The 25,759-nt window shown below is 35.4% G+C and overlaps 2 protein-coding genes across 3 annotated transcripts; one reads left to right on the plus strand and one right to left on the minus strand.

Annotated features, from left to right (window-relative positions):
- Positions 1-1,353: 1,353 nt before the first annotated feature.
- LOC132269768 (ethylene-responsive transcription factor 13-like) lies at positions 1,354-2,721 on the minus strand. The gene is made up of 3 exons (XM_059771015.1): positions 2,700-2,721; positions 1,839-1,867; positions 1,354-1,734 (listed from the first exon to the last, which is right to left on the minus strand). Exons 1-3 carry the CDS (start codon positions 2,719-2,721, stop codon positions 1,354-1,356), a joined length of 432 nt encoding a protein of 143 aa, XP_059626998.1.
- Positions 2,722-3,415: 694 nt separating this feature from the next.
- LOC132269561 (vacuolar fusion protein MON1 homolog) lies at positions 3,416-17,582 on the plus strand. 2 transcript variants are annotated; one of them, XM_059770796.1, is made up of 14 exons: positions 3,416-4,113; positions 4,535-4,614; positions 4,771-4,842; positions 4,987-5,026; positions 8,116-8,217; positions 8,412-8,533; positions 9,938-10,070; positions 10,184-10,275; positions 12,467-12,548; positions 12,748-12,812; positions 13,062-13,364; positions 13,451-13,542; positions 15,373-15,437; positions 17,225-17,582. In XM_059770796.1, the coding sequence occupies exons 1-14, from the start codon at positions 3,574-3,576 to the stop codon at positions 17,318-17,320; spliced, it is 1,884 nt and encodes a 627-aa protein (XP_059626779.1). In that variant the 5' UTR covers positions 3,416-3,573; the 3' UTR covers positions 17,321-17,582. The 2 variants fall into 2 exon arrangements, with proteins under 2 accessions (XP_059626779.1, XP_059626780.1); XM_059770797.1 differs by having other exon boundaries at positions 4,011-4,113; positions 4,480-4,614.
- The last annotated feature ends 8,177 nt before the right edge of the window (positions 17,583-25,759 follow it).

The following is a 25,759-nucleotide window of genomic DNA, read 5'->3' on the forward strand; positions in this document are numbered from 1 at the left end:
ATCACTACCACCGCTACTGCCACGACCTCCTGCCACTAGGGGCAGGGCCTTGGCACGTTGGCCCTCACCTTGCTCCAACTCACTATACATAGATATATATATTTTAGTTACATATAGTTATATACGTATACTTTTATGGTAAATTTTAAATAATGTCCCCACTCAAGATTTTAAATTCATTTAATTTCATTTTTGGAGAAAAAAAAAAGATATATATATTCCCCTTCTTCAATTGCACAATATTTTTTATTTTTTATTTTTTGCGTCTCTAATTTTTCTTTCCTTTTTCTTGTTCAAATTTTTTTTTTACACCTCTTAAATTTTTTCTTTTTTGACTTTTGTATAATGTATGTACTGCAACAATTTTTTTTTTCTCTTCTTATTCTTTTTATTTTTATTCTACTTATTTAAATCAATTCATACATCGTTACAAAATGAGAATATCAGTCGAGATTTTATATAGGGAAAATTACATATAAATGGAGTTAAAGTTCCATATTTACTTAGAGGCTGAGTCAAAGTTCCATATTTCTCTAAAATGGATTGCTGAGGTGGCACATGGTTTTTTACTGTTTAGAAATTGTGATGCCTAAAATACCCTTCCGCGAAGGTACTACTTTTTCTTCGAAGGTACTACTTTTTTGAACTGAAGGTACTACTTTTTGGCGTCCAGGTACCATGTTTTTTAAACACTCTCGAAGGTACTACTTTTTCTCCGAAGGTACTACTTTTTTGAACTGAAGGTACTACTTTTTTGAACTGAAGGTACTACTTTTTTATTAGGGAAGGGCATTTTAGGCACCACAATTTTTTAAACAGTAAAAAATCATGTGCCACCTCAGCAATCCATTTTAGAGAAATATGGAACTTTGACTCAGTCTCTAAGTAAATATGAAACTTTGACTCCATTTATATGTAATTTTCCCTTTTATATATGTCATACTTTTTGATTTTTTTTTGGGTTAATTCCACCTATACCTCCTGACGTTTGCCTATATTCCACTTACACTCCCTCTACGTTTCATAATTCCACTTACCTCCCTTGAGGTTTTGGTTTATGTAGCAAATTACCCCCTGCCGTTAAGCAACTAATGGTGTCAGCATGAACAAATCAGTACAAGGTCAATTTTGCCCTTCCACAACTTGAAAGGACATTTTTTACCTCATTGACCAATGCAAATTTACAAAATTACCCTTAACTGATCACTGCCAACACCCATCTTCGATTCTTCTGCTGGTGTCAGCATCTTCCTTGCTCACCACCGGCCATCCCAACAAACTTCACGATGGCCATCCCACTACACCGCTGTGTCATACAACTTTCCGGCCTCGAGAGGGAAGTTCATAATTGCTTTACTTCCCGAGCCCAACTCTAGACCCTTGGCGTTTGGGATCACGGATCTCCGTCGAGGGCTTGCCCCACGGCTTTCGTCGGACACCTCTGTACTTGATGGTGACACACCTCGCCGCTGATATCAACATCCAGGAGACCATCACCGTCTGCGCCGTCGACAACACTGGGATGTCAGATCTACTTTCACCGTCTGCCGCCATCGACAACACCGGGATGCAAGGCTGGTATGACTGAATCACTACTTGCCGGACTGAATTGGGTTTAGACAAAGAGGACAATGGAGTTACGACAAGAGTTAGCATTGTAGAAGGAGTCGCTATCGTCGGAGCTTCCTGTCGTGTTGCCTTGCCATCACCGATTTTTGGATCGACGAGGTGCAACTACAGCTGACACAGGTTCTTATTACAGCTGCCATCTTCTGTTGCGAGCTTCGTTTTCAGCAATCAATTCCTTTATGGGTACCAATTGAAACGAAAATCGATACTTCAAAAGCTCGATTCAGAGCTTCAATAGCTGAAAGGAATGAATTTGCAATTATAGATGTGGAGTGTGATGAATTCAATTGATGTTAATTACCTTGTCTGTTACAAAGTATACATTGTAGATCTTGCAGGTGATGAAAATTGATTCCAGAACCAGTTCTTTACTTTCTCTTTCTCGCAGGTGATGAAAATTGATTCCAGAACCAGTTCTCTACTTTATTTATGTAAGACGTTCGTGTGGTGTATTTTGTTTGTGTTTTCTGTAATGTGTTTCAGTAGGTTTTGTTCAGAAGTTATCCCGAATGTGTCAACAAATTTTATTTTTAAAGAGAGGATTTTCTAGAGAGAGAAAGTATATTGAGAGAGAAAGTTCTATCTGCGCATCCCACGCTCTTCTGATGTTCGTTTGATGAACTTCACAGGGCTTGGGATCGCCATCCAACTTGGGTGAAGCAATCTTCGACAAGTTACTGAGGTGAAGCGATCTCCGCCGTCCGACTTGGTCACCGGTGTTAACATCACGTGTCTGTGTGTAGAGAGAGAAATAGAAGGTGTTTAAGTCTTTTAATTTAAGTGATAAATTTTAATATATAATTGATGGGGAAAAAAGTAAACTCACACATTTCTGTTAAGAAATTAGACGGTGGTTACTAACAGGGGGTGTACGTGGAATTATGAAACGTAGAGGGGGTGTAAGTGGAATATAGGCAAATGTCGGGGGGTGTAGGTGAAATTAACCCTTTTTTATTTTATTTTTCAATCAAGTGCACTTTGCCCTTGTTGAACTAAAATCTTGGCTCCTCCCCTGCCTGCCATCACTCATCACTGCCGCCTCCTACCATTGCCACCACTACCACCATTACCTTCCATCACTTCCACCACCATTACTTAAAATGATGATTATCATTCAATTTTTAAATCATATATTTGTAATCAAACAATTAAATGAGAATAGTTATTTCTTTTCATTTCATTCATACGTATCAAAATTATGATAAAATATCTTATCTGTATAGATAAACATCCACCAATTGAATGTATGTAAATATAAGATGCTTAATATTGGTAGCTGAAGAGGCTCAATTTTAAGTGAAACTTATTCTATTAATTTATACCTAAATTGCTTTAAGTTTAACCATTAATATGATTATAGTTGTACTACATTCCTAAAAGTATTGACATAGAGATTTGAAAAAATAAATAAATTAATAAACAAGTCACGTGTCATGAGGGATTTTCTTTCGACCTCTTTTTCAATTATTTATTGTTTGACTAAATTGAACCATATGGCCCAGTCAAAAATGCATATATGGAGTCACTTATTTGGGCCGTATGGCCCATGTCAGTTCTATTCTGGTCCAATTAAGCCTACCTAACACTAGAAGCCAAACAGGCCACTAAATTAGCCACCTCTCCTATTTCATCCACATGGACTATGCAGGCCCAATCGGCCCAAGACCATACAAGTCTATTATCTTCTTCTTAGTTGCCCATGCCCATTTTTTACAATCTGGGGCCCAGTTCAACTGGGCCCAAAGCCACCTACTGGTCAGACCGTTGTTTCGCATCGAATAGTCGTTGCAGATGAAGAACTACTGGTAGAGAAAATCTCTCTCCTCACTCTCTCTCTCTCTCTACAAGCTCAATTGGCCATGAATCTCAGGTCAATTAACTCCTCGTAGAACCCCATCGAAATTGTCTTTTTATGTACTTTTGTTTTCACTCACACTCTCACTAATGGCGTCCGATTCTAACTCGTCAACGTCTTTCGACCACACCACTGAACAAAACCCTAACCCTAACCCCAATTCGATCGATCACTCACTCGACGCTATCGAAGATAAATTGGCCACAATCGCATTGTCCCAACCCGACACCAATGAAGAGCCATTCAAGGAGGTCACAAATGGATTGGTCGATAATCACAATCACCAGGAGAGCACAGCAGGTGAGTTCGAAGAAGAGAGTCGTATCAATCAAAAACAAGAGTCCTCTGAGGTTGAAGTGGTCGAAGAAGAGGTCCGAGAGAGTTCGTCCAGTGGCGTTGTGTGGAGGAGAACCAATTCGGAGCTCGAAGTCGATGCGCCGTCGAGCCCCAGTAGCAGTGGATATGCCGGTGGGAGGGGCAGTAGTAGTGGCACTAGTGCGTCTGGAATTGAGGATGTTGGTGAAGACGAAATTCGTGAAGTTAATGAAAATGATGATGATGATATATTCGATAGGGTTTCAGATTCACAAGCCTCTCCTTGGGTTCCCGGGAAGCGGCATGTCGACGAGGTGAGTTAGAACATGTCAATTGTAATTGAAAATTTCTGGAATTTCATTTCTTCATTTGCTTGTTAAAGAAATTGGGGATTGTGGAGAATCATTGAGAACTGTTCATGCGAGTTTGAATTCTTTTTAAATTATATGCTCTTAATTTCGAGTTAATTTGAATTCTCGGATTTTGCTTGTCATATTAACTTCAAGTCCTTGATTTTCAGCAGTTAGTTAGTTCCGAACTTGACATATTCTGGGCATTTCATGTTAAATTATCTTTTTTGGAAGATCTTTTGAATATTATTTTCATTTTTCTTCCATTGCAATACATGACTAAGAAAACCAGAGTCATATTGAGCTAATGATTCCCTTTCCTAATTGTAGTTAATTTATGATGCCTGCAATATCATGTCATGTTTCATTAACAAACCAAGTGCAGGATGATGCTTCTATTTCGTGGAGGAAAAGGAAGAAACACTTTTTTATTTTGAGCAACTCTGGAAAACCAATATATTCCAGGTGTGTATTTGGTGCATGAAAATATCAGCACTAGGAAGCTGAAAGTCTATTTATCTCAATGCATAATGAATTGGGATTTATATGTGGTCTCTTTAGTTATTTCAAAATTTCCATATAATTCATTTCTATACCATATTTTATTTTGTTTACTTGAAGATATGGAGATGAACACAAGCTAGCGGGATTTTCAGCAACATTGCAGGCCATCATATCATTTGTGGAGAATGGGTACATTGACAGCATTAGCAACTTTATCATTTATTTATTATTTCTGTTTTTTAAATATTTGATTATTCTCTGGGTAATTTTTTATATGAAGACAACTCTAGGAGTTTTAATAATTTCCTTTTTTGAATTTTTTTTCTTTTTCAGTGGAGATCGTATCAAGTTGGTAAGGGCAGGAAAACACCAGGTCAGCATAATTTACTTCTTCAATGTGCTCGAACTATCTGTACTTAAACTTTTTGTATTCGATTGAAACTTCTTCCTAACGTGAATTTGAACTTCTCTCTTGTACGTTATGATACAAGTGTTAACTATATTCCTAATTAAAATTTGTTCCCTCTAATACTTGTGAAATATGTTAAGAAGCTGCACATCTGATACAGTTAGGTTCAGATTTCCTACAAGTTTCAAATTGTGTTTCTAGTGATTTCTCATGCATGATGATTCTATTCAGAGCAGTTTCGGGCATAACTTTGTATTTTTAACCGTTGCACTACAGATAGTAGCTTCTGTAAAACTTGAGTTGCATATTGCAGCTTGAAGCTAAGGAGACTAATTTAATTATCTTGAGTAACCAATTCTGTTATTCTCATTGTTGGGAAAAGCAGAAAGCCTTAGGGTTGCATTTTTATAGCCTATTTGTAATGATATTCTAGGTGTCATTCCACTGGGACAATGGCTTTAGCTTGAGTTATCAAACATTAAAACAACATTTTTGAGTTTGAGGACAGCCACTTTGTCCGAATATAGCAGAAGGTTATTTAACTTATTTCCATACTTGGTGATCCCAACCTTTGCCTAGCATAACAGGACCACTAATGTGTAATTGCCTTGATTATTGACATAGTTTCAATCTTGATGTTTGGTTTTCCTGGAACAATGTAACCTATCATGTAGTGTTCCTTATCCTTATTTTTCTTTGAAGAGTGGGGTCGGCTTGGGGTTCTCACACCCTGCCATGGTTGAGAGAAGGGAACTTCTTAGTTAAATACCTCAAAAGCAGAAATTATCTTTCAACAAACTAATACATATTTGTTTCATTTTTCAGTATGAGGTCATGAATCCATTATGTTGGCGGCTGTTCTGTTCATGTGACAGCGTAAAAATGCACTTATTTGGCTTTGGAAACATGTATGGATTGACAAGTCATTCTTCAACAGATTTAGAAAATTTATAATCAATTCATATAGGATCTTTTCGTGGGTTCTTCTTTGATTGTTACTGTTGTAGTAGATATTCATCGTTTATGTTACATGGATGTGGCCATGAGTTGAACGTTAAATAAGGAGATATATAGGCAGGTGACCTCTGATATTTTCATATTGAACTATGAAATGAACATTCTTGACAGAACTGACTCTAGTTAGCCTCAGCATGACTTGATCCTGATAATGGATTGCTGCTAATAGCTTTACCTGCCTTGCCTGAAATTGAGAATTTGACTGATGCTGGAGGGGTTGAATTTTGAATAAACAGTTTACCTTTACTCTTTCAGAATGGTGGTTGTTTTCTTTGTAACTTGAAGCCTTTCAAAATGATAATCAATAAATAAATTGCAAGAAGAAATGACTCAAGCTAGAACGTAATATGCATATTTTTAATGGCATTGTAGAGTTAGTACAATAGACTTACAACTTGAGCATTGTGGTGCCGCATCTGACTTTTCACTTGTTTTCCATGATCAACACTTTGTCCTATCTAAAGCTGATCCCATGCTTTGTTATTCTATTAGTAAATCTTGAACATCAACCAGTCAAATGAGGGAGCTCAAAGAGACCGTGTGCTGACTTTTCAGTCTTGTCATACCCTTACTCTTGTGTATTTATAGAGCAAAGAAGGATGACAATCTATATGGTATTAGAAAGACTTGGGGAAAGTTAAGGACATCTTTTACATGGTGGTTTTCTCTTCCTCTCCTGCATAATAGAGAAGGTAATGTTTCGAGAGCTTCTATGCATAAATGCATGGGAAGGTGCTCAGTAGGGAATAGCATAAATGGAAACGAGAGGCAAAATTTTGTCTAAGGAGAATAGAAAAAGGTGGCTAGGGATGTGTTCGTGCGACAGATTAAATTCATGAACCTCCTTACCTTATCCGTGTCAAACTTAATCTTGTCAATTTGTGATTAAAATAATTTTCTGCTCAGTGCGCTGTACTCATCCAAGAAGGAAAAATATAAGCTCTCTCTCTCTCTCTCTCTCTTTTTTGGGGGTGGGGGGGTGGTGTTTCGCACTTCCTTTGCGAGTGGCATTGTTCCATGCCGATACATGCAGTTACCACAAGTATCAGGTTAGCCCTGGGTGAGTCAAACTCGAGACCACTTGGTTGTCAACAAGTGACTTTAGCCAACCCAACTGCCATCTAGAATTCTAAGTTTAAGTCTTTCTAATGCAAAAAAAGTGAAACTTTTTTCTTTATTAATCATTGGGAGAAATAAAGAAAGGTTAGTTACAGCGGGGAGGGGGTAACGAAACTTTAAAAACTGTTTGCTTTTTAGATCTGAAATATGATTGTAGAGAGATAATTTATTTCTTTTGAATCAGGAGTATTTCAAAGGAAAACTATGGAATTCTCTTTGATAAGTAAAAACATTGTATCATAATCAATCAACCCTAATTTAGAAGAATATCCTAAGAAATGTGTTTTTTCTTTTTTGGTAACAGGGGGTGTGCTCACCCCCTTCGGTAGCGGAACTAATCCCTTCAGACACTCACAATCATTCCCATATTACAAGCATCGGGTAAGCCCAATGTGGAGGCTTAATGACCCCCGGGAGTGGAACACCAAACCTCTGGTTGTTTCCAGTCTTCTAGAGACTCTATGCCAAGTGAGCTACCCCCTGAATTTTACATAAGTTATACTTTATCAGAACCAAGTGCTGAATTAGTTTCACAGCCGGGCAGGTCTTGGGATTCTTAAAGCCAAATGTTCCCTATCATTTTCGGCTGCCAGTTATATGGTCAAACGAAAAATCATTCGTACTCTTGGCTTCCACGAGGTGCAGCTCCCTCTCAAATACTGGGGACTGCCCCCAGTATCTACCAGATTGAGACACCCCGACTGTCTGAAACTACAAGATACGTTTAGGAGAATCGTTTTCTTTCCAAGAAAATAGGAATAACTAAAATCTTTTCTATAAAGGGGCCGAAAGATGATGCCGCATCGAATAAATTGGGGGCCCATTCCTCCATTATATAAATATATATTCATAAAATCATTGCCATCATATATGGCAATCATTTATTATCTGTTGACTCAGAAGCTTTGTACTTTCAGGTGGCTTTCCTTGTAAAAGGTCCAATCTACTTGGTTTGCATAAGCTCTACAGAAGAGCCTTACGAGTCATTAAGGGGGCAATTGGAGCTTATTTACGGTCAGGTAGTTTTTTCATTCCCATCGAAATACCTTCTCAAGATTGTTGTATTTCAATATGATTCTTTTTTTGTGGCGTTTTATTAAAAGTCTCAGTTGCTTATCTCTCATATTTTCCATCTAATTGTGTTTTAAGTAACCAAAATGTCTCCTTATAGTTGTTGTAGTTCCTCATTTTATTGATTGTGATATGAATGCAGATGATACTTATTCTTACAAAGTCTGTAAATAGATGTTTCGAGAAGAACCCAAAGTTTGATATGACACCTTTGCTTGGAGGAACAGATGTTGTCTTCTCTTCTCTCATCCATTCTTTCAGTTGGTTTGTTTTTCTGCTCTATTCTATCCTGCTCACTTTAATTAGAGTTGGAAAATCTGTTTAGGATCTTTTAAAATTCTTCATTGAATTTTTGAGTTCCTTCTCAAATTTGGAGAAGCAATGATGTTGAATACTTTTTTCGAATGTGTAGGAAAGAGTATGGTGGTTTGAAAGTTATGAAATCTATCTGAAGCAATAGATGCTTGAGGTGTCCTTTATATATACACATCATGAATCTAATAGAGAGTGTTGTTTGTTATATGTTTTCCTCTGTGGATTTTTAGTAATTGGTTGTGTTTACAACTTCACATTTGTTGTTCTGCTGCTGCTGTTTATGAACTGTGTGGGATTCTCTAGTCAATCTTTTCTGAATTTGTACAATTTGTTGAACGTTAAGGGTGGTTGGTTCAGAAGATGGAGTATTTGGGTCCGCTACATGAATTATGTTTCCTTCTTGTGTGTGTCTTTAGGATTGTAATCTGTGTAAACCACATACCACTTCTTTTTTTCTTTTTTCTTTTTTTTTTTCTTTTTTCTTTTTTTCATGACCTCAATCCATGTCAATTTTGGCACTCCATTTACCTAAAAGCTTTCTCTCAATGTGAATAATGGCACTTTCCTCGGGCTTCTTTGCACACAGTAAATTTTATTAAATGATCTTTTTGTCAAAATAAATGTTCCAATGAAGGAGTGGTTCCTATTAACAACCCAATTTTTCCAATGGTTCCAACAATTTTTATGATTCTACTCAATCAGGACCGGGAATAGGAACGTGTGAGTTTCCTCTATCACCAATGCTTACAGTCCCAAATTTAAATATTCTGGCTTTTTGTTTGTGCACCCTTGTTGTTTATATAATATCTTAAGAAAGCTGAATTCAAGCTTTTGTTGTTTACAACTATTTACATGTTTGCTCAATGGACCATAACCATTATTTTTCAACAAGAAGTTTATTTCCTTGCTCTTACATTTGTTCACTTCAAGTATTTGGATTTTTTTATTTTAAATCGTCAGATGATATGACTAATTCATTTAATAAATGTTCTAAAATAATTATGGGTTAGCCTTACAACTATTTATGTCAACCTGATACATCATGTTGATTATGAATGTAGATTTTGTGTTGAAAATTTTAATTTAGATCATGCGTCTTTATCAATTCAGCGAAGTTTTCTTTTTTCAATAAAATACATTAGTAATTGCTTGACAAGTAGCCATTTATATTGATTCTTTATTATTCTCCGAGGAGGTCTCTAATTACACCGACCCCTTGAACATAATTAGACAACGGCAAAAAGATATACGATTTTATCATCTATTTCACTTCATCACTTCTCTAATTGTTGTCTTTAATTGTTTGAAAGTTGGGTTGTGCTAATAAAATTTCTCTAATCACTTTGATTTTAGGAACCCAGCCACTTTTCTTCATGCATACACCTGTCTTCCACTTGCCTATGCAACAAGGCAAGCTGCAGGTGCCATTTTGCAAGATATTACTGATTCGGGTGTGCTTTTTGCAATATTAATGTGTAAACACAAGGTTTTTTCTTCTCTCTGTTAAATGCATAAGAGAGCATTCAATCAAGTGACAATTTTCATCTCCATAAGTATTTTACTGATCCCTTCATCATCTAAATTGGATCTCAAATGCAGGTCATCAGTCTTGTTGGTGCACAGAAAGAATCCCTTCATCCTGATGATATGCTGCTACTTGCAAATTTTGTTATGTCATCTGAATCATTTAGGCAAGTAAATTCGCTTTTATAACCTGAACATTTTGAAAATGCAACATAATTAAGAAGCATGCAGAAATCAGATATCTACTATTGATGTTGTATTGGTTACATGTGAATATCTTTATTAGCTTTCTTCAATATATGTTACGGGGGGAACTTAAAAGCTATGATATAGACTCATTTACTAGTTTCTTGAGCAAAGTGTGGTTATGGCATCTTTTCAATTGAACAGTTTGAACTTATTAGCAAAGCCTGTGAAGGTCATGCTTTTGCAATTAGTTTTTCTTTTAAAATCAAACGAGTTTATGAGCTACCATTTGTGTATTGCCTTGTGAATCATGGTTCAGAATCTCGGTCTTAGACAACCTCACAGGGATTGGGACAACTTGGCATGGTGTCTCATTCCTGGTATGATTTGCACTTTTATTTCCAGAGACAGATGGATTAGGTGGGTGGCTCTTAAGGATTTTTTTAGCTTGCTCCTAATTGAAAGGACTTGTTAGACTGGCACCAAAACATTGCAAGCACTGTTGTTATCAAGTTCAACTTAATGACTTATGTCACAAACTTCAGGAAAGAGATATCAATTGAATACTATTCATATGATTGAGTAGAAAGATGTTGGTGTTTGGTCTTGAGGAAAAGGTTTCTCTCACTAGTTTTATTCACATCTGTTTATATATTTGCTCGAATTGATTCTCTTTATATTTTCATATTCACTCACTCTCTCTGTTCTTACAATCACGTCAGTTTCTTTGAATTTCAGCAACACTCTAGTCTTGAAGTCTTATCTGTATAATCCCGTCCATTCACATGCCCCAGTGGTTATTGTCCTCCCATGAACTTAAAGATCTGCTGCTGTCAATCACATTTTCCTTGGTCCGTTGGCTCTGTTAGTTCACCTTCTCATATGACTACCTGACATGAACTAGTGCTTGTATAATGGCCGAAATACATCTGATTGCTACACCAAATGGATTAAGGACCCAGAAGTTTCTGCTTGAGTGCGCTTTGCAAATTGATGGATTTTTGTAGATGTCCAAAGACTTGGTCTTTACAGTTAACCAAATGCAATCTTAGGTCTCTGTATGATGTAGTAAGCTTTGGACTCATATAAGTCCCACTGACCTGCTATAATGTATTTGCTGGGTGTACTAGTTAGTGGACAATTGGTGTAAACTGGAGTAGTTTAGATTAATTGTTTCCTGTTTGAGGTTGCTTTCTTTCTCTAGTAAATGGCTCCCTCCAACCCAAAATTCTTGTCCCTTTTCAGGATTTTAACTTTTTTAAGCATTTAATGCATTGTCCCATTTTGAAATTCCTAGACTACCTTGCTAAGGTTTAAAATTTTACATTGTTAGATACAATGTAAAAGTTAAGGTTTAAAATTTTACATTGTTATTTCAAAAGTTAAGGATATTTTGGGAAATATACAACTGAATTTTCAAATGGGATATGAATTATGGTGCAGCCAAAAATGGAAAAAGGTACTACTAGTTTGGGACGGAGGGAGTACATACAAGCTTGAATTGTTTGCTATAGAACTGGGAGTTATCTGTTCATGATGTCCTTAATTAATTACCCAGCGCACATGGTTGGGCTTAAATGCATAAACGCACACCTGAGCATTTCCCAGTTTGTTGATATCCATACCTGAGGAATCTGGTCACTATTTTATTCTGCATAGAATTTCAATGATGGAAAATGATTATGCAAATTATTGTACATAATTTATGGATCTCATTTGATTCTCATGGTAAAGTGATCCAGTGTAATAGTGTTTTCCGTGAAATAGATTCTTTTCCTGGTTAAACTATTTCAATCATTTAGCATCTGATAGAACTCTTCGTGTCCTCCGTAGATGTAAAAATTCTTGCTTTGCTCTTAGGACAAGCTTGATCATGACCATTTTAGAGGATTATATGTGGTACTTTATACTTCTATCATGTCAACTGTTCATTTTTCGTCAATTCTCTGATGGACATAAGACGCAGACCCTGTTTTGTATAATGGTATTGGCAGGTATCAATGAGTTATTAATTTATAAAATATTCTAAATACTTGTGGCCCTGAAAAAAATTATTGTACTAAAACAACCACAGTTGCCCTGTTGAAGTGGAGTCTTTGTTCATTTGGCACTTTTTATCTGTTTACTTATTTGCGAGGCTTTAATCTTTCATGTTTTATTGGTTTTATCCAGGACATCTGAATCTTTCTCACCAATTTGCTTGCCAAGATATAATCCCATGGCATTTTTATATGCTTATGTCCATTATCTTGATGTAAGTCTTAGATTCAGAACATTATCATGCAAATTCAATTGCTTACATAACTGCATGCTGGTCAGTCAGTGATTGCACTTCATCTCAAAACTGCAGAAATGGCTGGCTGTCAACCTCGGTTACTAAACATATACTATTCAGTTTTTGTTTAATCTATTTATTATGCAAGAAATGACATAAATGATACTTTCTATTCCAGGTTGATACATACTTGATGTTGCTCACCACCAGTTCTGAAGCCTTTTATCATCTTAAAGATTGCAGGTACGATATGTTTTTCTCAACTTGATCAATGTATTTGGTATTCAAAGTTATGATTCTTTTTATTTTCTTGTATGAATATGCCATACATTTTTTTGGCCAGAAATAGAATTAGTGACTCTGATACTATAATGATGTCACTACGTAGTGCCTTCCCTGTGTACCACAAAGATTCAGTCCATAGTTTCTGCTCAGGAATGAATTTACTACTTTCAACTTCATTGCGTTGAAAAATGTGTTTGCATTGTATAGGATTCGTATTGAAATGGTCCTTTTGAAGTCAAATGTTCTCAGTGAAGTTCAGAGATCCTTGTTAGATGGCGGCTTGCGTGTTGAGGATTTGCCTGTTGATCCATCCCCTCGTTCTGGATCTTTGTCTCCTCATTTAGGTCAGCCCAGACTTGCTACCGACTCACCAGAGAGATTCAGGGAAGCCTTTGTTGGTATTGGTGGTCCTGCTGGACTCTGGCACTTCATGTATCGAAGTATTTTTCTGGACCAGTATGTATCTTCTGAGTTCTCATCACCAATCAACAGTTCCCGACAGCAGAAGAGGTAACACTATTAACTCCTATGGGAACTTCTACAAACATAGGAGGTATTTTCTGTTACATCTACATAACTGGTTTCTTGTTTTGCAGATTATATAGGGCTTACCAGAAACTTTATGCTTCCATGCACGACAAAGGAAACGGACCCCACAAAACTCAATTTAGAAGAGATGAAAACTATGGTAATTTATTTTATTTTATTCTAATTGATACCGTTTCTGGATTATGCAAATTCAAATTTATATGTGCATGGATAGATTTCATTATCATATGCCTTTATGATGTAGAAATTGTGGTGTTTATGGACGTTCTATGTGAAATCTGAGGGCTAATGGTGAAGAGTTTGTAATTTAGGGCATAGTGGGAAATCTACAAAAAAGTACCAAACATTGGTTGGCCTTGTGTGTTTTCTCATCCTGTTCAAGATGATTTCATGCTTCTACTTTTATTTTGGGCATGAATTTTAATCGACTTAAGCATGGAATTTTTGTGATTTATTTTATTTTATTTTTATAAGTATGAATTTTTGTGGAAATTCTTCTACAAAGCAAAGACTAACAGTGTTATACATCAGATTAAACTGGGAATAATTTGGAAAAACCAAGGGAACCATTTTTAATGCTCGGATAAAACCCTAAAACACTGGTAAGTTTATTTATTGTAAGCAGTACATCCAATGGTAATGTAAGACAGCAATCTGGCCTATTACAAAAGAAAACAACAATGTAGAAAGCAAAAAAGAGAAGTGCTGACACACACCAAACTACTGCAAACAATGTTTGAAACTGTTTTCTATTCAAATTAAAAATGTCTAATTGATAAATTTGAAGTTGAACTTTTCAATAAAGCTATAACATCAATTCTACATTTTAATCTTTCTTCACATGCATATAATCAAAATTACTTCTCCAAAACTTTAAGGAAATTACCTAAAACCCTCAAAGTAATTTATTATCTTAGTTGATTTTGTTCAATTCTTATCAGTGGATATCATAGAATTTATGGGAAAAGAACCTAAAACCTTCAGAGAAATTGTTTGAAATAACAATTCTGTTGTTTGTCACGATTTGTAAATTTGGGGTCCCTTGGATCCTTTTAAATTCTAAGGGAGTTGAAAGTCATAACCTCTTAGTGGAACCACGGTAATGTGTATTTTCATGACATTGCATGCAAAATTTTGGGTGGTGATAGACACAATAATAGAAGTGCCTTCTATGTTTGAAAAGTCTGTCTTTTTAAGATAATAGAAAATTACTTTCCATGAAATTAGCCTAGATACTTGATTCCAATTGATATTAGAAAAACTATATGAGGAAAAAAATCCTCCATAATTGTTTGCCAAATGATATATAGATCATGATTGTATCAGAAGATGCAATAACTTAAAGTATCTATATATAGTGGGTGTGTGTTTGCTTTACCATTTATAAATAAAAAATAAAAAAGACGTACTAGTACAAGAGGGGCCCAAAAAGACATGGTGATGGCCTCATAAATGATTTATGATGTAAATTTGGATGTTAGCTGATCCAAACGGTTGGGATGGGGCTTAAGAAGCAGGTAAAATTCTAAGGAGCTGTATCATGTCGACTGACTTCATTTATTAGACACATTTGGACGTGCTTCAACTTTTAACTCACATCTTGAATGTGCAAAATTTAAAAATCGAAATACTTCATTTCGGACAAATGACTGATGGACACCCACCAATTTTTTATCAGATGTTTGAGACACAACTCTATTTCAGCATAGAAGAAAACTGTAACTGGAAGGAAAAAATCAAATAAGCTTTATGCACTGTGTGTGTATATATTATTTCTTCTTCTTTCTTTTCTTCCATTTGGATTGGGGATGGCTCTTTGTTATTTGAACATTTTTTGTGTTTGAAACCTTTTAGATTGGTTGGATAATTAATTTTATCAATTACTGTACTGAATTTTGGATGCTTGTTTATAATTCATGGATGAAAAGATTTTTCCAGAGAAATTTTATTGATCCTCTTTTTGTGGCAGTTCTACTCTGCTGGGTCACCCAAGATTTTGAACTTTATGCTGCATTTGATCCACTTGCTGACAAGGTTTGATTTATGTTTATATATGACAATTTTATTATATGTTTCATAAATTATAAATTGATGTTGAACATATTTATTGGTCTGAAACTCTCAGTTATAATTAGTACGAGTAATTAAGAGGAGCACATGTTATGTGAATAATGTTTCAGATGGGAAATATATATTTTGAGAGATTGACCTCACATCATTCCATCCTTTGCCCCTAAAATTAATTAAAAAAATCTGATAGTGGGACATTCTTTATATCGGTTATTGAAACAAGTACCTTGAATTTCTCGCACCATAAAATTGTTTTGAGCTCCCGTTTAAGGGAAGCTTCTCACGTTATTGTCTAGATGAATGCTGATGCACTACTTGTGTCTCATTAGCCATACCGTAGATATTCTCAAGCCACAATTGTGTATGTTCCTATATATATTAGGGGTGGGCAAATAATCCATCAATCCGGTCCGAACCAATCCGATTCGTATGGTTTGGTTCGGTTTTCAGATCTCATGGTTAGGTGATGGTTTAGAAAAATAACAATCCGTTAGTCGCGGTTCGGTTAACGGATTGGACCTTGGAAAAACCGATCCGATCCGTTACCTTAATTATATATATATATGTAACTATATATATACAATATACTTACTGTATTTCTATTTTTTTTAATTCATTATTCTTTAAGTTAACCCTACGTCCCCAAATTCATTGCTCATTTCATTAGAGCTATTGAGATTTTTAATTACTAATTTGAGATTTTAATGGGCATAAAGTGTAATCATATCGGGTTGATTGAAAAGCCCAATCCGTGAAAACCAAACCGATCCAATCCGTTATCACAAGTGAGTAAGTTATATATATATATTAGGGCTGATCACGGATCGGATCGGTTTGGTTCGGATTGACGGTCCCCACGGATCGGTTTGGTTTCAATTTCACCAATCCGTGGGGACCGGATTAGATTGAACTTTACTCCCAAACCAAACCGATCTGATCTATGATCAGCCCTAATATATATAACTTACTCACTTGTGATACAAGTATATAATCACACAAATAGGTACATCTCATTGTTGGGTCTTTCAAAAGGTGATCTTTGGCATCAGCCTGCTTTTCGTTTCCTATTGTCAAATCCTGCTTGATGGCCCCTTTCCTATAGGTGTTTTCCTTTGGGCTACGTGGAATAAATGCATTTAGGCGCAGCAATTGACTACACATCTAGTGGTAAAGCACCATTTCGGTGGGGGCTGCACGAGCTGTAAAATTCTAAATATTAGATATGACCTGAAGTGTTGAGGTCATGGTGTCTGCCCATCTAAGGATGGGTCATCGCAGAATCACTATCTAATTGACCATTCCACCACTTCTATGATTAGAGAAAGTAATGAAAAGGGAAAACTTATGTAGGAAATTTGTCTAAAGGGAGAAAAATGGGAAAAGAACCTGTCAGGGTCCTAGGGCTACTACCTTGAGGTCTCAAGATCGAGTCCTAGTTTAAGCAATATCCGTAGTTTGCAGGTGATTGCGGATATCCAAGATTTATGTTGTAGTCACGCATCCGACTATGAAAATGTGACCAGTTGGAACGGTTACTTACCCAAAAAATGGGGGTAGAAAGTTTGTTCGAAAATGTGAAAAGCAGGCAAACAAGCCATAATTAACAACGCAAAGAGAAGTTGAATTTTTGTAAGAATTGCTGAAAAGGGAAAGCAGGTTAGATTGACAGCACTGCAGAGGAAGTAAGATTATTTATTCTGCATTTTCTTCATGTTTACTATGTTTGAGTTTTGGTAATTTTAAATTTGCAGGCTTTGGCTATAAAGACTTGCAACCGGGTCTGTCAATGGGTGAAAGATGTTGAAAATGAAATTTTCTTGTTGGGAGCAAGCCCCTTTTCATGGTGATCCTCCCCAAATTTTATGTAACACAAAATGTATTCTATTTTTTTTTTTTTTTTTGCCTCCCCCCTAATAAAATCCTGCGAAATCTTTGGAATGCCTTGTATTTGCATAGTTGTGTTTTACCTTCTGAATTAGCAAATAGAATCCCAATAGTAATTTTTAGGTTTGTTCAAATTACATTATGAAATTTTTCATTCACTTTGTACCACAATTTTTCACATGAAGGCAAATTTATTCAATTGATTAGTTTTTTGTGGAAAAAGAAGAGAGAATGTTTGCCATCTGCTTGAACCCCTAACCTCTCTTTGAGAAGTAGGGATTTGATAGTGCTGGACCATTGCTTTAATCTATGTTAATAATTTCTTTCTATGTTAGATATGAAGTCCTTTATTGGTTTTGCAGCCAATCAGGTGAAAATAACTTTTTATTTTTCTTTTGTTTGTGTGCTTGTTTGTTTCTTAAATTCTTAGAAAAATATAAGAACTTCGTATAAACCAAAATATAAAAACACCTAGGAGAAATGTGATTGCGCACCATATGTAACTTAGGATGTATCTTTACAGATAACAAATTGAGTAAATGATCTTTGTACCGAGCTCAAGTTGTTGGGATTGATGGCTTTTTTTTTTGGTAGAGTTGGTGGTTGTGATAACACATACGTGCTCATGTATGGACAAATAAATCTCAGTTTAGACTTGTGTTTTTTCCATTTAGCATGTGAAATGAACCCATCACCGTGATAGTAAGGGATGGAATGTGATGATCTTGAGGGCGGGTTCCGGGTTGATAAGGAGAAGTGTTATATATGTAGGTGGTGTTATCTTTAATTCGTATAAGACATTTTGGGTAAAATTCAAAAATAAAATCGTGGAGACTTTGGAATGCACTGGCAGGGTACGGGTGGTGAGGACGTTGACCTTTTGGCGAGCCCCTAAGGGGTTATTGTGCACAATCACTGAATTGCATAAATTACATTAGAGCTTATTAAGAATAAAATAAAATTCAAATTACATTGAAGACATTTATAGAATTTCAGCTGAAGTTAATGGTAGTATTACAGAAAATTCAATTACTAATAGTTTCTTTTTTATAAGCATGACAATTGGATGCATTTAAAATTGCCACCTATAAAGAAGTTCAATATGTCAACCCTTCTAATTTTCACCTCCTACTTAAAAAAAATATATCTTTTTTCCTTTTTGTGAGATACCTTCGCAAGATTTGATCTCATTAATATTGAGAACCTAATACACATACAACCTATAATAATAGCACATTACCGCACACTAAAGGCAATCTACTCTAGAACTTTCCTCATTAATATCAACCCCTCTACAAAATTCCATTTTTGGTAAAAAGCTCTGCAGCATCCTAAATTTTTTCAACTCTCTCCAATACTCTGCACAACCCGAAAGAAGAGTAGTCTTCCAACACTGCTGGAGTAGTCTTCCAACACTGCTGGTGTGTTTGCTATAAATAAGCCAGTGATATTCCACAAGCAACATTAGCATAAGAACACAAAAAGCTTACATCCAACAATCAAACCATATAGTTGCATAAACTTAAACTATTTATATGATATATCATCCCAACAATAACATCATGCTAAAATTCTAAAAATTTCTTTTTGAATTTATATTCAATATATCCATAAAATACTGTTTTTTAAAGAGGAGAGTTGGGGCGGGAGTTTTTGTGTACAAGAGACAAATAGGAGGGCTTTATAATACTATTTTCGTAGGGCTTATATATATATAATGCTATGTTTTGAGAGAAAATGGAAAAGAAACAACTTCTGTAACAAGCGTGTTTGTTTAGTGACTAAAAAAGCGCTATCGAATACTGAATAATATTGTGTTGTCAAATACTAATAATAATATTTGTTGCATATTAATTCATATATGGTCAAGAATAGAGACGTGGACAATAACCTCTAACAAATTAACAAACACTACTTATTCTTCATCTTCATTTCAAAAGGTTTCTTTTTTTCTTCTTAAAAAGAGTTAGTTCCTCAGATTCCTGTGTATTCTATTGGAATAAGGGATATTACAGTTTACTAGATAACCGAATATTTACAAATCCAAGTTTAGTTTCAAACTCTTTTGAGTCTTAATATTAAGAAAAATAATTCTAAATCATTTCAGGCTTTGTTTAAAAAACAATTCATAAAATTAAACCAATTTTTTTTTCAATTTCACTAATTTCATACTGTCAAACACAACCTCAATATACTGAATTCCAAAAACTTGCACCTATCATATGCGTTAACAAGTTTTTTCCCTTTTTTTTTCACACTGAATAATTCAATTGGATAAGAATGCATGATGCCTTTTTTATAATATTAATATATTACTAGTATGTTTTCTTTGTTCTCTAGAAAGTTCCATTTAAGCTTCGGTTATATATGGCTTAAGATGATCAAACCAAACCCAAACGATAAACATGATCCTCTTATCCTCATTTCGATCTGTCTGTTCTGTTTGTCCCTTACTTCTTTTTCCATTTATTGAACTTTCGGTACAAGTCTGGGGGGTTTTGAACTCTCTGTACATTCATTTGTATAGATGCGTATACACACACATGTAGAGAAGTGCTAGTAATAGGATGATGAGGTACATAAATAAAAATGTACATATTTCTCCTTATGTGTCTTATATATACATATTAAGATTTAATTAGTCAGTATTATAATCTAATGTCTGTATTTCAATTATATTATAGTAATGTTTTCAATTTCCCACGGTACTGGAATATATAAATTTGACAATGTAGTCAAATATTAAAGTGTTTTGTAGCTCAGTATCTCAATTGGTTAATACCATGTGACCAATATTTCAAGAGTGTTAAAAGTATATTTTTTAAGAATAAAATTTATTAGTCCCTCTTCTCTTACATTGTTCATTTATTCAAAAGTTAAGTTATTAGATAAGACGATTGGTATGACATAGGATCAAGAATTAGGTCTGACTCTGATACTAATTGTAACGGGTGGTCGCTTGGCTATTTATCAAAAAAGTTAAGCTATTAGATAGTGTTACATACCCACTCATTTATACCCATTCATTTATACCAATTCATTTTTCCATCCGAATCCAATATGGGCCAAGCTCCCCCTTGTAACAATTAATTATTGGTAGTTTTTTTTTTTTTTTTTGGCAAAGTAGGGGAAGAGGGACTCGAAAACATATATACCTAATTAGGTCACTATCTGCGAATACGGGCACACCCGTTCCGAGAGATGAACACTCTATCAACTAGGTTAATATCCCCAAATACGAGTATACTCGCTCAAAGAATTAAGCGCTAGCTCTACCCATACTACCTAGCATTTCACTCTCATTTTTTCACACGTATTCGAACACAGATATATGCTCCAATTCTAAATATTTGACAGCAAAAAAAGAAATGTTATGATTCTAAGTGACTACATAATGAGGAGTGCTAATTGTAGTCGCACTACTAATTGGTTAGAATTCCTAGAATTTCACACCAGTTAATCAAATATCTCATACATTTAAAATATTTCAGTCCTGTTAATTAAATATCTCCTACATTTAAAATATAAATTTATAGAATAAAAGTACCCTTTTAATTATTTTTTCTCTCCTAAGTTGATCCGTACTGATCCGTATGTATATATATATATATATATATATATATATATATATATATATATATATAACATTCTCGTTGTGGATTATGATTATTTTCTTTGTATTTTTTTTTATGGATTCTTTTATTTATTTTTTTAATTATCTTTTAGCTATATGGATTGTGTATATAATTACTATATATATATATATATATCACCTAATCTTTTTCTAGTCAATATCTTTCTTTTATGAATCCATACATAGTATATATAAATATATATACGAAAGCTGTTGTTTGTATATATATCTATATATACACACACACATAAAGTGTTATTTGTATATATAGATACTCAATATATATACAGATGTCTCGATAGCTCAGTGATTAGTGTCTCTGTGAATTCTTTCTTGCCTTGTAAAAATATATATATGTATATACACACACACCTCATTTAAGTAAGGAAATTAAGAAATGATTGAAAGGGCACTTTTGTTATCTAAATTTAATTTTAAATATTTCATAATAATATAAAATATTTAACTAATGTTTTATAATGGTACGAGACATTTAATTAATTAATTTTCCGTCATTTAAGTATTAAATTCCATTGAAATATATAACAAGTTCAATATGTCAACCCTTTTAGTTTTTGCCTCATATTTTTATTGGAAAAATAAATAAAAATAAATAAAAAAGAAAGAAAGAAAGTTTAGACATGACCTTGTTGGTCTGTTCGAGTTCTTTTTCCTTTTTGTGAGATGACTTTCACAAGATTTGATGTCATTATAGGCATACTACTATTTTTGTTTTTTAAACTTTAATATCTAATTGTATGTAATTTTATCATATGAGTATAAATTCTTTTTATTTTTCGACGCCAGTCATTATTAATTTGAAAATTGCCGAAAGTACCAATCTTTTGGGGGCATTTTCGAGATTCGGTAGTCAAACTTCATCAATTTCGGAGATTAAAAAAGTTGTTCCCCACTCAGTTTGTCGATGATGTTGAAATTGCGCGTTTTTAATCATTTCTTTGACTATTTTAACCCTCAAATGCCACCAGTTTAATCTCGTTCTCGATGGGTAGATTTGTAATTGCACTTGCTCCCAACTTGGAGATTCCATAATCCCATTGACTCGAAGTTTATTAGTCAAATAGTGCGCACTCAAGTGTGAAATTCACCACTCTTTCATATTTGAGTAACCAATAACTTGTAGCCACGTCGTATGCATTCTGGGTTTGGGGTCCACTTTCAAATCATGTGAGAATCACATGATTACGCGCAATCATATCAATCGGCTGAACTCATCATGGGTCGGGTTCTGTCACCACCCCCACTAAAATAAAACTATATACCAAAATTTGAGCTAATAGACTAATACATATATTAATCTGTAAAAGTACTGTATTAATTTAGTGTTGAGGCTGAAATTCGCGCAGTCTGATACGATACTATTTTCCTACAAGGATGAGAAGAGAAGATCGATGAACCTTGACAGTACCGGTGTGGTGCCTGCTAAGAGCTCTCCGACGATCAAATTAGTCACGGAGGTCTAAAAAGAAGGCAGGGATTAATAATAGTTTTTACGTCGTACATTCTTTAATGGCTTGATGCCCTATTTATGGCTGTCGATTGGAATCAAAATCGTTCCGCTGATGTCGATGGTTGTCCTTATCTTCCGCATGTGCAAAATCATAGGAGATTTATTACCAGATTTGTCGGGATATGATTTAATCTTTTTGACCTCCCCAGTTATAGTATGATTATTCTTACTTGTTGAATCACGTCAGATTTGATTTCATTATCCTTGATAATGAAATCTAATCAATCTTATCGAGCGTATGGTAGGTTTATATTTTTCCCTATCAGTTGCCCCCCATTCCCAAGCTTGCACGTCTAACTTTAGGAATGTAATAAATAATAATAATACTTTTTTTTTTTTTTTCAACCCCGGTGAACAGTACCCTTCCTTTTATAAGGGAATAAATTATACGAGTTTCACTCCTTAATAAGGGAATTGAACTTTATGAGTTTTATTCAGCTCGTCCCTTTAGTAAGGGAATTGAACTTTACGAGTTTTACTCAGCTCACCTCTTTAATAAAGGATTTTTATTTACTATCCCTTATTGTAAGGGGATATTAATTATGGGATTCATCCAACCCAGGTCCTTGTAGTATAGGACATTCATTTATTATCCCTTATATTACAGGGATATGGATTACGGGATTCATTCAACCCGGGTCTTGATAATACAAGATACTTATCCCTTATAGTCCAGGAATATGGATGACGAGATTCATTCAGCCCCGGTCCTTGTAATACAGGACACTCATTTACTATTCCCTTATAGTACGGGGATACGGATTACGGGATTCATTCAGCCCGGGTCCTTGTAATACAGGACACTCATTTACTATCCCTTATAGTACGGGGATACTGCACGTATAAACTAAAATGAATTTTATTAAAGACCATCATTATTAAAAACAAAAAACACGTCATGGAGCTGCTCTCCATTTAAAATGATTAACTAAGATGCCCCCAATCTTTATTGTGAATGACTTGATAAGGCTAATTCCAGCCACGAGACAATTTCTAGTCGGTATACTCATTTGAGTCATTCTCATGATATGTGCTGTCACTCTGGCTGAAGAACGATTTCTTATATTTGGTATTATTTTCATCCCTGGCGAGAGGGGCTGGCCTCTTCTTGTCCTCTCCTTCCTTCCGTGCACTCATGGTGTCTTCAGCGTTGATGTGTTTTTGCGCTCTGACCAGCAACTCTATCATGCTGGTGGGAGGTTCTTTTGATAAGGAGAACAAGAATCTGGAGGTTTGGAGTCCTCCTGTGAAAGCGGTCAAAGCTACCTTGTCGTCCGCCTCTTCTACCTACAACATCTCTGCGTTGAATCGGGTGATGTATTCCCGAATCGACTCTTCCTTTTGTTGCTCCATGGTAAACAGGTAGGTAGCCGGCCTCCTATGCCTCTGACCTGCAATGAAGTGGCTCACAAACTGCTTACTCAATTCTTCGAAGGTGTTGATGGTTCCTGGCTTCAACTTGTTGAACCAAACTCTCGCTGATCCCTTAAGTGTAGTGGGAAAAGCTCGGCACATGATTTCATCTGGCACAGCGTGTAAATGCATAAGAGCTTGAAAAGTTTCCAGGTGATCGAGGGGATCTTTGGTCCCATCGAAGCTTTCGAACGAGGGCATCCTGAATTTGCTAGGTAGTGGACATTTCATAACGGCGAGGTTGAAAGGCAAGTTGGTCCTTTATACCAGGTCATCTACGGCGGCAGGACCTTTCCCTTTCATAGCCTGCATTACATTTTCCATTTTCCCCTTGAGATCTTTGATTTGCAAGTCGAGATGGGTAACGTTCTTTGTCTTTTCCTTAAGATAGAAGGCTATGCTTTCAGGAGGTCGGGAACTCCGTAGGAGAGATGGGTGAACCACCTCTCTATGTCGGGTTCCCACCTGGCTTTGTTCCACTTCAGTCTCATTTTGGGGGGAATGATTATCCCTCTCTTCAAAATTTTCATTACCTCCGTTTGGACCTAAGAGATCTTGTCCTGGAAAGTTTTGTTGAGCCGGTGGAATAAGGTGTTGCAAGAGCGTTGCATTTTGCTGGATCAACTGGTTCATACCCTGACTCAGAGTTTGAACCTATAATTCCAACGCTGCAAGCCGTGCCTGGTCGTTTGGGATGTCTAGGTTTTCACCCGACTCTACCCTTTGACCAGATCCCTGCGACGGTGTTCCTTCGGTAACCATACCGGACTGTAAACGTATATACCCAACGAGTAATTAATTGATTCAAGGGAATCGTGATTCCCACAGACGGCGCCAACTGTTGAGGCTGAAATTCGCGCAGTCCGATACGATACCGTTTTCCTGCAAGGAAGAGAGGAGAAGATCGATGAACCTTGACGGCACCGGTATGGTGCCTGCCAAGAGCTCTCCGACGATCAAATTAGTCACAGAGGTCTAAAAAGAAGGCAAGGATTAATAATAGTTTTTACGTCGTACCTTATTTAATGGCTTGATTCCCTATTTATGGCTGTTGATTGGAATCAAAATCGTTCCGCTGATGTCGATGGTTGACCTTATCTTCCGCATGTGCGAAATCATAGGAGATTTATTACCAGATTTGTCGGGATATGATTTAATCCTTTTGACCTCCTCCAGTTATAGTATGATTATTCTTATTTGTTGAACTACATCAGATTTGATTTCATTATTCTTGATAATGAAATCTAATTAATCTTATCAAGGGTAGGGTATGTTTATATTTTTCCTTATCATTTAGTACTACGTATTCATGAGGGCATTGCGGTGTTCTCGTGTTCGAATCTTTTTCTCTTAATTTGGTTATAAAAAAAAGAAAAATAATATTCATTATTAGACTCCTTTCTGGACGTTACTAAAAAAATTCATACTATTATTGATTTGTGACACTTCGCATTTCTTTGAGAATAAATTGTTGACACCTGTGAAAATCTCCAATACGTATAGACTTGTTTTGAAAATTGCAAATATCTATATGCAAAATGATAATATCTACTCATGCAATGTTTATCTACTAAGAACGGGCTAAATCCTGACATCTTTATTCTAGTTATGTTATGTCATTTATGAGATTTTGACATTAGAATTATATAGATTTAACGAGCAGGTCTGTGATACCAAAATCAAATAACAAATTCGTGTGGGTCAAATAAATTTTTACAATTTGTCCAATTACATGCTAACTCAATTACCATTTATGAGAGCTCATGATAGAGTTTTTGGCTAATCACTGTTTTCTTAATTTTTTAAAATTTGGGAATTTTTTAC

The sequence above is a fragment of the Cornus florida genome, unplaced genomic scaffold (genome assembly GCF_030987335.1).
Source record: "Cornus florida cultivar Cherokee Brave unplaced genomic scaffold, ASM3098733v1 CherokeeBrave_3.0.0_Hap2_Chr08, whole genome shotgun sequence".
Lineage (NCBI taxonomy): Eukaryota > Viridiplantae > Streptophyta > Magnoliopsida > Cornales > Cornaceae > Cornus > Cornus florida.